Raw genomic sequence first — 12,678 nt, forward strand, 5'->3', positions numbered from 1 at the left:
CGGTTTAAAAGTAATTTTTGTTTTTATTTTTTCTTTTACAGTGCATCTCATCACAATTTCTGAATTTTGAAGTAGACTGATGTACGTAGTGAATAGTTGTGTTTTCCATGACACATTTTCTCTTCTAAATCGCAAACCGAGCATCCAATTTTTATTTTTTCTACATCATTGGATAGAGATTTATGCGGTTTAAAATGATTTGTTATGTTATATGTCTACATGTTTTTTGTATTTTTTTTAATTTTTGCAACAAAACAAATAAGATATATCATCAGGAAATTCATTCAGATAATTCGTGAGTTTTTCAAATAAAAACGAGAAGTAAATGAATTTTTAACGGAAAAGTGGGAAACAAAATAATGATTCTAATCTTAAAAAGAAATGTTTTTGCATTTATGATTTTTTTGAGAAAACATATTTCAATTCATTGACCTAAATGCATAGAGAAAATAGGCAGAAATGTACAGAAAATAGCAAACCTCTAATCTATATTTGGAGACTTTATGGTTTACATAATTGATCTTCACATATTAAAATGTAGGAAAGGCCCGCGGCTGGTTGACACACTTTTTGAATTAAGGTGCTTTCACTGCCTTGATCACACATAGTAAAAGCTAAATCAACCGAAAATGCGGCTATTCCGATAGTGCTGATTATATAATGCGCATTTTATATAGTGAACGAATTTAGCTTAATGTTTGGCACAATTTTATGGTGGAAGGCGGAAGGGTAACTGTACTTACAACAAAAAATCTTTTTTAAAGGAATTTAAATATTTTGAACAAAAATTTCATTTTTGTTTGAGTCAATGAAGGAATTTAACAACAGGCGTTATTTCCAGTTATTAGCAATATTATCATTAATTAACATTAAAAGGTTTTTAAAATTCTACATTTAACTAACGGCTTTATTGGGGCCCATTTCGTTTTGCCCTGACAAACGTTTAACTACTGGACGAAAAAATTGGTTTGCAGTAAACCAAACGACACAGTCAGAAGTTGCTAAAATAAAATAGAACAGCCATAAAGAAAAATCTGAAGTGGATTAAATAACTAATTAATAAATAAAATTAATAACTGGCTTCAAATACATTGTATTACAAACAGTAAAAAATTACTTTAATAGATAACTACAACATATATTTTATCCACGACTGTTCACTATTGGATTTGTTATAAATCTGGCCAGTGAAATATAATTATGCTTAATCCCGATGGAATAATAAGAGGAAATCACGATCTTTTCCTAGCGGCGAGTGGATCAAATTATTGCAAAATATGTAGTTATTTGATGGATTGATTGAAATGAAACACGTAAATATCAAAGGCCAAATTGTTAATTTTGAGTTTTGTCAAATGGTTTTTTCATATTTTGAAAAAACGCGCTAAGTTACCTACCAACTATCTAACTACTACTAATGTTGCAAATATGTCGATTCAAAATGTTAAAGAAATTAAACTTATGCAGTCATTTTATAAGAAGTAATAATTAGTTTTCCAGCTTAAAGGTCGTGGTCGCTTGCGTGGCTTTCAGACAGCAGAAGAATAAGTGATGTAAAATTAAATCACAGTAGTTTCAAGTGAAATTCGGCGCCAATACTGTTTTCTACTTATTTTCTACGTTCACTTTCCTATAGTCGCATACGTAAACTTTGTGACCTAAAATGTGGCAATGCTTCGAGCTTCGAGTACTAAGAAACAAAAAGTGAGTGTATCCTCTATAACTAGGAATACGTTTATAAACTTAAAATTCCTGTAAAACTGTAATGTAGTTTATTGAAATAAAATTCCATCTAAATACGTTTTGGGAAAGGGAGCTCTTTAGCATATTTGAGTAGAACATGAAAATATTCCCACATAAAACTGGGACCACCTTGTATGATAATGAATACGAAATTATATTTTAATTGGGTATAGTTGGATTAAAAATCACTTAAATTTGGCTTTTGCAAACCGCCCAGTCATAAAAAAAAACCCCGGCAAAGCGCTACTCATGCAATACTTAGCAAATGGTCTTCAAAATGAATTGAAAGTTTCTCCTAACAGGTCATTGTATATTTTGTTAGTAAGAAAAATTCGGTTTTGGGTGTTTAGAACGTTCGTTTAAAGTTTGTTTTCCGTCTTTGGCGGTTTTTGTTTGTATCAGTTTCAGAAGTTGTACAATTTTATTGCCTGGAGTTTTAAAAAAYCAACAATTTACAACTTGTTAATGTGGTAGTGAGCGATTAAACTGTCTATGTTTATCGAGCCTTGCGACTGGAGTTTCTCYCACACACATAGATTGTAGACATMGACACACATTTCTGARGATACTTTAAWTTTTTTWAAGAGTTCTACTTCATTATTTCAGKCSATGTCRCTGGATSTCCAGTTTCGGTTTTCTTTAYYGCTAGAACTCTTATATTTTTCGCTAGTATCYTAAAACTTCAGAAGCTGTTTTGAAAGGGTCAAAAATTGTACGGTTTGGATWTTTKTATTCTTTCTTTGMCTGGATATTCCTKCCTTTACMCTTCTTTCTCCTTGRCSCTGTTTAGGCTATACGTCCTTATTAGTTCTGTTCCYCACTCTTTTCACTCTCATCGTCAGGTGTCTCAAGAACGGTTAAGCTGATATGTATAAWTCACTAAAGCATTGTCYTGAGTACSTAACAAGATATGCAATTTTTTCCACATCCKAGCATCTACTTATGAAATGTTTGCTTAAAAAATACATGCTGTGTTTGTAATTGAACTAAACTGGATTCCTTTCGCCTGCAGTGTCCTGATGTGATTACAAATTGATTSAAATCAAATCCATTGCAAGCGAATCAATAAAATGAATGATCACCCACATTACTGAATAATGAATCTTACCTTGAATATTCTTGCTGCACAATGCGCACAAAGCCAGGATATATAATGTGTTCAACATATTCTGAAACAAAAGAGAATTTACGTTGCATTTTTGTAAAGTAGGTTGCATATTTATGTATCATGAATCAGGTAGGAAGTAACAAAAATGTTGMATTTTTGGGCTAAAACTGTACGCATTATTACTCTCTATGTTCCTAAGAAGCAACTGTGTCTCTTGCATCCTATCGACTCTTTTTTTGGCGTTTTCCATATGCCTGAGCACCCAAAATCTATGAATTGTTGCGAAAACTTTGATTTATGCATGCAGAAAATAAGTGAACTGAATATTTCCCTGTACGCTACTGGGCTTGCCTCTAAAAGTGCATGATTAATTAATTCGATAAAACATTTTTGGCGTACCGTTGTTGTTCTAATTTCAGTCACACTGACCTGGCTCCTTAAATAATTTAACTGACTGAATTACCGTTGATTCCGAAATTAATGCGGTATTTAGCGATGTTTAAATGTTAATGAGGCATAGATTTTTTATTTTAATACATTTGCTTTAAGTCGAAAGTTGAAAGGTTTGCAGCAGAAGGAGAAGTAAGTGTTATAGTAATATTATGTCGATTTTTGTTATATTTTTAAGAGTAAAATCGTTAGCTAAGCAACTGGTGACTAAAAAAAATGCAGGAACTGTAGGTTGGCTGCTCAAAAAAATTTCTAAAATGTCGGTATCAAAGTATTTCTATATTTAAACACATTAAAACGCAATATGAGTTAGAACTGCAAATTTGAAAACCGCCGAAAACGCAAGAAACAATTCAATTTTTCGCTTTTACACCTAAACACAAAATCATCAAAGAATAAATTTTTAAACACTTACATAAAATATGTTTTACTGCAACAAAGCACCGCTAAGAATTACTTGCAGAAATCATACGCTCTAAGAAAGACAGCTGGCATTAAATGAATGGTACATTTTCAGATCGAAAACAACTCCCTTTGATCTCATTCATATAGACTTTTATCATTGAACTTGCTTAACTATTGGCTGTAGAAATCATTATCGCGGTTCATTTAAGATCATACGAGTTTAATGAACGCAACTATTAAATTTATTCAGATAACAAAGAAATTACAAATTACGCATCGACTTGATGCGTCTTCAAATATTATAGATTAGAAAGTATGAACGATTGATGATTATTGCTTCAATTTCGAAGAAGACAATAAGGAAAACAGCATTAACGCCTTCCAATTCAAGTGTGCGATCGTATGCAAACATTAAAGTTTAGCTAAAAAATAGCCTTAACGTGAATAAAGCCAATAATGTTTTATGACAGAAAACATCAAAGAAGCTTTAAAAGTATTCTTCCCTTCTATATTCCTATATTCCTTTAAAGACGATATACGGAAATTCTGTTCTTTTACAAAACAAAAATGTTGAGGCAAAATACTCAACAAGCCTCAATCATACGGAACTTACATACAAAAGCTGGCAAAACTTAGGAATTAACATATATTTGCATAAAGTTTCATGTGGGTTTAGAAGGTTTCAGAGTAGAGAAAAATCAGTTAGTTCCACTGGTTTACAAAATGTTTTTCAATGATAGAGATTTTAAACAACAAAACAGTAAAACATTGCGAATCAAAATATGATGACTTCGTGTTTTGGTTACTATCAAAATGTGCGACATTTCAACAAACATGAAAGATTTGGGAAAGTCATTCTCATTTTCCAACAACCCGAAATTTCGAAGCAAAACACCAATATAAAAGAAATTACAAATGTATTTCTTAGTGTCTCCTTATTTTTTTTCACTATTAAATCTGCATAACACTAAAACATCTGGCTGTGTTTCCATTACGACACTTCTGGTAATGAAAAAAGTACATTCAACGATCCAATTTAAGAGTCGAGTCGACGAGTTTAACGACCTAAAATGCTGTTTAGCACCTGAAGTTCAGAAGCCATTGCGAATTGTACTTGAAAGTTTAGTATCAAGTTAATTTATAACGGTTAGATTCAGCCGCACATTTTTTTTCTTTTCATAATGATACCAATTATCGCACAGTTTATTCAACTTGCTGGAGCATCCAATTATCTTCACGCCGCATCGGTATTGCTATCAAGAAGAAAAAAAGAGAAAACAGTTCATTTGATACAAGCCATTATTTATCTGACCGTGAATATTCGGCCTTGGTACTTGCAAGTACTTTCATTTCTCTTCATGTACTCGCTTTTCGTCGTCTGTCAAGTCGAGTTGTACATATTTGCTCTCAATTCGAATTAGCTGGGAACAGTTGAAATGTTTCCCAGAAAGTAATTTTTTGGGGTTTTCAGTGGGTTGTTGGAAAGCAAAGATTCAAGTCGTCATCTCTTTAACACTCAAAAATACTGCATTTCGCTCTGCATCTGTCCACTTATTATGTTCTGAGTACGGAAAACAGTTTTACCGGGAATTTTAAGCTGATTTTTGTGAAACGATCTTAATTCTACATCGTTTTCATGTGAGGGAAGCACGAAATACAATGAGCTGATTGAAAAGACCGCTCGAAGCTTCCTCGAAGATCCAAAATAATCAAAATGTTTGGCCTATTTTAAGCGGTCTTTGAGTGTTTAACCGACAATGTTTCCCTTATTATACAACCAAACACTTATACCATCAAATTAAGAACGTTCTTGCGTCGAAAGTACTCAAAAAACGCGCATAGTAGAATTTTGATTGTTGACCTAAAATTTCATAAGTGTATGAGATGGATTTTTTTTGAAAATTTGATTTTTTCAAAATGCCTAGATTTTTACATCATGTTCATCTATAGGAAGCAACGATTGCAACGCGCTAATTGAAATTCCCGCTAAAAGCTTTAGATCCGAAATAATCGAAATTTTTACCCATTTTAACTCATAAAACACGCTTGTAAACTTTTCATTTTGGACATAAAATTTCATGAGAGGTAGAGATGGATTTTTTTGGAAAAATATCAATTTTTCAAAATGCCTCGAAATTTACATCGCGTTCATCTAGAGGAAGCAATGATTGCAACGAGCTAATTGAAAATCCGGCTTAAAGTTTCAGATCCGAAATAATCAAAATTGTTGACTCATTTTAAACGGGTTTTGAGCGTTAGCAATATTTAACCCGAAACTATCTATTGGGTTCAGAAAATACGCTCGTGATTCCTCAAGTGCTCAAACTGGATCAAACCAGCATAATTTGCCAATTAAACTCAAGTTGCCTTAAACACTATCGACTTAAAGACGCAAATGAAGACTACGTTAACTAAAGACAAAAAAAGAGAAAAGCCCAACATTAAGCTAATTAAGAATAAATAAATTATATGTCAACTATACAATCGCAGAACCAGAACCATAAAGATACTTAACCAGATATGATCTTTGTCCGGGTATTACTCGTGAAAGAAAGCGAGCACATGCACACATCGTTAAAAAGAAAATAAGTACATAATTTTAGTTTTACTTTCCAATTATTCATTCATAAGGCGATCCCGTTTTAAACGTTTAACAACCACCATGGAGCTAAGAATGTGTATAAGCATTGAAAACAGGACGTTTCTAATGTATGTACATTTAGATTCCAACAATATTAATCGCAAAAAGAGTACGAGTGTTTTTTGTCTGAAATATTGGAATTATTCTCCAAGCAATTCCACACAATAGTACAACAGTTGGTCAGAATATTTTCGAATGTTGCGAAGACATTCTGGTGTCTGGTGTAGTTTGTTGGCACTGATTAATCGTTCCGTACGTCTTGCAAGCTTGCAGGCTGAAATTTGAAATGTGGCTACAAAAGGAAATTTAGAAGAGATAAATATGACGATTTTGCAGGCCATTTGAGACATTCCATGGCTATYAAGAAAGATCTCTTTTGACGATCGATTGGTTTTTTTGTCGCGAAAATATCGAAGYTRATTTTTCAAAATTTCGCCSRTGAAATAAAATATTGACTACAATAATTWGTTCATAAAAACGGGAAGCAAATACTTGGTGTTTGGGACCTGGCAAAACAAGCTTCTMAATTACGATAATTTCCGGCGCTTTCAAAAAATGTTTCAGAACATTGTTATATATATCGGACAGGCATAATCAGACAGAATATCAGACACTTAGGTGCAAGATTATGCCAACATTTCATGTTTTCCGTCCCGTTTTTGCTCATTTCTCGCAGGCAAAATGAGCAAGARCGCTCATTTGTACGTCATTCTAGAGAGAAATAAATGGCCTTTTCAGCAAGTGAACCATCGATAAGGCAGTTTTCTCAAAAAATGCTTGAATTCAAGAAGTTTTAGATTTGCGTKGTTTTTTTYTTGAGTTGCAAAATCCACTTGAACATGACGCTGCTTTTTTCGAAGTTTCTCAAGAACCATTCGAGCCAGATAATTCGTTTTGTTGGATATAGTAGATATAGATATATGTTGGAYATTGTTGGATAGAGAATTGAAAGGGGGGGTCATGACCCCCATGACCCCTTCCCCTGGATCCGCCCTTGCTTCCCACACGAAAAATSTTAGAGCTGAAGCCACCTCCACACCAGGAAAAGTTTAGAAACGTCCACTCTAGGAACGGAAAATGTCGGAGACCACGCGCACTTTTTATTTATTTTTTTAACAAAATCTCAATTATTTTTCGGTAGGCCACTTTGTATGTCACCCACGGTCACTTACAATCTATGAGACTCAGTTATAACTATTTACATTGATATTTGTACGGACAAAAAGTATATTTTTCTTATACATAAGAAGAAGGACTTTAGTACAGAAAAATGTATGGATCAAGTGAGTCAATATAAGTAACTTAATGCGTACTTAGTGATGCTCACTTTTATCATACAGTTAGTTCAAATTATATATATTTCATGTCCTTATCAAACAGCGTAAAATATATTCTGGTCTGATATTGCTTGAACGTTCATGCAAAAAGTAACCGAGCAACTTTGACCAGTTTGTCCAATGTTTTTCAAAATATACTCATTTGAACCAAAAATTAATTACCTACATACAAAAATTTTATGCGCTCTGCTTTATGTATAGCATTTTAACTTTTAGGTTTATTTTATGCTATAACGGAGACCGTAATATACGGAAGATTAATACAATTTATCTCAATTAACTAACCAAAATAAGTCAGTTTAAACTAGCAAAAGTAAAGTCGTTGTTGCAACTTACCAAGACACAAATTTCGACACTAAGCCAACGAATCTCATCAGGAGGCTTCCAAGCAATGTGATTCGATATCCTGGATAAATGTTAATATCTTCATGTATTTTTATAAATTTTTCTTGTGCTCACTTCCTGGTTTTCGCGTCGCAAAAGCCGCGAATCGACCACACAATTTGTATCGGAAAACGTGGGTCTGTTCGACCTCTCTCCTCCAGCGTCATTCGTGGACTGGCTAAGACAGTGGCAGGGTGACCTCTTTTTCAACTGGGTCACTGATCGTCGATTTTCAACTTTAGTAATCGTCACTATTGGTGAAATTTCTCCAAAAGTATTTGTTTTGATGAGTGGATGGTGTCAGTCTCCACTGCTGCAAAAAAGTAGCACTTTTTTAATGGTTTACCATCGACATTGACCTTCTTAGAATCAAAATTCAATCCCGTTACTGATTTCGGTTTGCTCGAATTTATTGAGAGTTTAGTGAGTTTCAAAGTCTCAAAACTAGTAAAATAAGTTCCATAAAAATTGGGTAAACTGCTATACGTAGAAGAAACTTTATGGGATCCAAAAATTCTTTAAACCTGCTTAAAACCTTTATAAAATATGTACAGAACGAAAACGAGCCCACATTTTGTAAAACCAATATATATATGCCACTAAAAAAACGTTTCTATGTGTATGTCTTATGTATATTTATGCAACAATAATGCATCAACACTAAATGCCTAATTAAACTTAGTAAGTATAGCGATTTTAGAGTCTGGGATCTTTAGGAAGCAAATTTGCAACTTGGTTCCATATACGTAATTTGGTGTTACAAAGGTTGCCAGAATTTCGTCTAGAACTAGCATTTTGCCAAGTTTCAAATTTTATTTCTCAAAGTATTTTGAGAGATTTTTGATCATTTCTCAAATTTCAATTTGGCTTTGAGGTCTAGCCTTTGTTCAATCTAAATTTATTTGCAAATTTCTCAATATTTTTTGCACGTTCCCGTAATGCATATTACTGATTTTTATTTCCGAAACAACATCTATTCTTTATCAAGAGGTTTCTCCAAAATTCTGAGAATTTTTTTGGTTCAATTTTTTGCTTGACGTCTTGTTTGGCCAATTTATATACAGCTTTATAAATATACAAGACTATTCTTCTTAGTATGTTCTTAGTTTCTCGAATAGCATTAAACTTTTTGAGAATATCTCAAAAAAACTTATTTCTAATTACTATCCATTTGTTTAGAAATAGTGTTCTGGCAATCTTCAAATATCATTTTTCAAAGCAACCTGAGAAATTTTCCAAATTTCAGTTTGGGTTAATTTATTTTCTCAAATTCCCCAAAAAGTCTTGGAGTAGCAATAAATAAATATGAGAGACATACTTTGGAAAATTTTTCAAAATTTTGGAAATTGTCTTGGAACTTTTAAAATTTTTGTTAGACATTTTGCCCATTTATGGTCGCGAACCTGTACTTTATCAAACTGTGTTCAATAGAAGCCCGAAAGATATTTCATGTATTGTTCGCACCAAACCCATCGAATTATTTGAGAAGTTATCCAGATTTGTTTCTCCAATCGCTAACTTGTTCTTATAAAACTGAAAAACTTAGTTTAATTCTAGTGTTTCGCCATGCTTCAAGTTTGACTTCTTAAAGTACTCTGATTTGTGAGAATCTTTCACACCTCAGTTAAACTTTGGGTTCACGTATTTTCTAAAATTTCTATTCTTCTGTGATCAAGTGCATTTTCTCAAATTATTTTAAGAAACGTTTGAGAATTTTGATAATTTTGTTGATCGATTTTATAATACATTTCATTAATTTTTTAGTTTTCTATCTGGTATTTTGCAAACTTGTACTTTACAAGACTGTATTCAATAAAAACCTAAAGTGTATTTTATGTCGTTCTTAACCCTCAATTTTTCAAGCAATATTGAGATTTCAGGTAATCTCTCAAAATGTTGTTTCTCCTTGATAAAATTTATGTTCGCGGTAGCGTTCGCCCCTTGTGATAAACGCGTGTTTTGGGAATCTTCAGCTTCAATTTTTCAACGCACTTTTCGAGATTTTTGCGGCAATTTAGGTGTGTAAAATATTGATAAAATGTATGCAAGTTTTTATTCCCATTTGAATAGAAATCATTAATTTTGAACATAAATGCATGCGTTCAAACAACGAACAGGACACACGGTTGCGTTTCGTTTTACATTTGCGTCACATATTAATACCATTTGAAAACCATCTAGAATAGATGTTTTCCGAATTCTAGTAACGCCACATTAAGCTCCTGTTGTTACATAATGACCGTATCTTGATCAAACATCCGATAGCCGAGTATTCGATTTTAATTTTACGCAGATCATTTAGTAATTTTGCAACTGCAGATTGCCACCCAACACACATATTTCGAAATGGCAAAGATGTATACTTTGTGTTTAGCATTCGTGATAGTGGCTTGCGTAAAAACTCAAGGTAATTTTCTATACTGATTTGATATGGTTTTGTGTTGGTTGAGTTGAGTTGGGCAAATTAGTATAAATTTTAGAAGTGGTTGATCCTGCAAGCTCTGCCGATGAAGACGACACCGTTATCTTAACGGAAGAAGACAATTTAACTAATGAAATAGTCACAGACCCCTTAGCTGTAAGTGATGCGACAGATCCTGCAATTATAGCGGAAACTACTCCAAGTACGGATGATGGTGAAATAGGCGAAACGACTACAAGTCAAGAAAGTCAGCCGGATGCTCCTGCGGAGGATGACGAAACGACAAGTCCACAAAATGTGCCAGACGTTGCTGGAGAGGATGGTGAAATTGATGACGCGGCCAATGAAGGAACTCTTCCAGATCCTCCTGCTGCAGATGACGAAGTAGCCTTAGCGGCAAACCCAGAAGCATTGCCAGATGTTCCTGGCGAGGATGAAAACATCGGTGACACAGAAAATCCAGGAGCTGAGGAAGACGAAATAAACGAGACAAGTCCGGAAAATCTTCCGGATCCTCCTGCTGAAGACACTGCCCCGCTGCCGACTGAGGAAGTCACATCTGAAAATCCTCCAACTACGCCTGCAGATACTGCAGCTGCAACCTCGCCACCATCTGACGCAAACTCTCCACAAACCCCATCGGAACAAACAACTCCAGTTATTCTTACGGAAAATACCATTCCAGACCGCCCATTTCCCTCTATCACCATTTCTTTACCAACGTTCTGGCCTAGCACTGTCATCAGCACTAACGGTTTGGATACAACTCGTCCGGCAGACACACATATTTGCAAGGAAAACGAAATTTACTCTTGTCTCCCATTCTGCATGAAAACTTGCAATAATCCAATGTCGAAGTTTCTTTGCAGACCTGTGCCCAATCACTTCCGCTTGTGCCGTCGAGGCTGCATCTGCAAAGCGGGATATCTGTTGGAGCATCCAAATGGGCGATGTGTTAACGAATGTCCAACAAGGCAACTTTTTTAAGTGCACCAATTAATCAAATTATAACTATTGGAGTAGAATTGTGTGTGCTGTTTTACTCCTACTAGGTGCTTGAAAGGGTAGCGGAAGTTGTCTTTTTGGGTCATTGCTGGACAAAAAATATCTGAGTCTTCACACACTACCTAATTTAGAGCCGGGCTTAAACAGGACACACACCAGGTGACAATTTGAAAACCTCCCACCCTTATATTTATTTCGAGAAGTTTTCATATTTTCGGATCCATGGAAAGAATGTGCTTTTTCAACCGTTGATAATTTTGGATGCAGGGACGGATTAAGCAGCAATTTAGAATGCAACGCATGATTTTGCAGATATATTTTCTCAATTACCAAAAACAACTAATATTAAATTGCAAATGTGCTGAAATTTTTGCCATATTCCTACAGCTTGGTGGGAATTTCTTTGTGTACTTTATCCACATTAATCAGCAATTCGCCCTTTCCTTCCACGTCTTTATCACTGACACCAAACAGTTCATTGATGGCATTGGCTACCTCAACATTATCTAAGATTGAAACATGGTTGCCATCAAACACTCGAACTTCCACAGGTTTGTTGCAATACTTGGACAGTCCGTAATCCTCTTCCGGAAGTTTAATGCTGACGAGAGTTGGCTTGAACAAAATCACTCTCGACTCGAGATTTATATCAGATCCAGATTTAACAATGGCTTTTATCCTTTTGTATAGGCAAATCGCCATTGCTCGCTGGTATTTATCATTTTGATCTATTTTAGTACTTTGGTCCGTAGTTGCTGCTGTGATTTGCTGACACAAGTCTATGCGTTCCTCAAATGTATTGAGTTTGAACAGTGATGCCTGAAATAACAGGTTATTCAGAAAAGTAGCCAGTTAAAGTATGTAAAAAGTAAAGAAATGAAGTCACTTACAACATGTTTGGAAATAATATCGTAGGAAATTCGTAAGGACATCATGCGGATTAACAAACTGATCTGCAATTTATCATCTGAGTCCACTTCTAGGATTGTAGCCAAACTATTGAGATAATCCGGACTGGAATCTATGAGAAGTAAAGTTCCTCGATAACCTTTCTCTTCCAATAATGCCACTAGTTCCAAAGCGACCATTCCTCCAAAGGAGTATGCAATTATATTGAATGGTTTTGATTTTGATAGCTTTCCCTCCACTGTCTGAAATAATTGCGTATTATTAGCACTCAGCA

General features: G+C 34.4%; 3 protein-coding genes across 7 annotated transcripts in view; 1 reads left to right on the plus strand and 2 right to left on the minus strand.

Moving 5' to 3' along the window:
• LOC109544875 (sphingomyelin phosphodiesterase) overlaps positions 1-8,260 on the minus strand; it is a 16,347-nt gene extending 8,087 nt beyond the window's left edge. For 3 of the 5 annotated variants that reach the window (XR_007282112.1, XM_048669030.1, XM_048669031.1), the window contains exons 1-2: positions 6,222-6,293; positions 2,852-2,912 (exon numbers count right to left, since the gene is read on the minus strand). Coding sequence is in view for 4 of the 5 variants with exons in the window: in XM_048669030.1 (XP_048524987.1) it covers positions 2,852-2,912; positions 6,222-6,278 (118 nt within the window). In the remaining variant the exon portion in view is untranslated. Of the gene's footprint in view, positions 1-2,851; positions 2,913-3,716; positions 3,841-6,221; positions 6,294-8,020 lie in introns of those variants that run through there. The other 2 variants (XM_019915287.2, XM_019915286.2) reach the window with 2 other exon arrangements.
• A 1,994-nt stretch (positions 8,261-10,254) lies between these two features.
• Positions 10,255-11,515, plus strand: LOC109544837 (proline-rich receptor-like protein kinase PERK12). Its single transcript, XM_019915202.2, has 2 exons — positions 10,255-10,475; positions 10,549-11,515. The coding sequence occupies exons 1-2, from the start codon at positions 10,415-10,417 to the stop codon at positions 11,475-11,477; spliced, it is 990 nt and encodes a 329-aa protein (XP_019770761.2). The 5' UTR covers positions 10,255-10,414; the 3' UTR covers positions 11,478-11,515.
• Positions 11,516-11,780: 265 nt separating this feature from the next.
• Positions 11,781-12,678, minus strand: part of LOC109544836 (fatty acid synthase) — a 19,440-nt gene continuing 18,542 nt past the window's right edge. Inside the window, exons 33-34 of the mRNA XM_019915201.2 lie at positions 12,386-12,646; positions 11,781-12,314 (exon numbers count right to left, since the gene is read on the minus strand). Of these exons, the coding sequence (XP_019770760.2) occupies positions 11,877-12,314; positions 12,386-12,646 (699 nt within the window). The 3' untranslated portion in view covers positions 11,781-11,876. The remainder of the gene's footprint in view (positions 12,315-12,385; positions 12,647-12,678) is intronic.

The sequence above is a fragment of the Dendroctonus ponderosae genome, unplaced genomic scaffold, assembly GCF_020466585.1.
Source record: "Dendroctonus ponderosae isolate FM_Combo_2020 unplaced genomic scaffold, Dpon_F_20191213v2 Dpon_F_20191213_8, whole genome shotgun sequence".
Taxonomy (NCBI): Eukaryota; Metazoa; Arthropoda; class Insecta; order Coleoptera; family Curculionidae; genus Dendroctonus; species Dendroctonus ponderosae.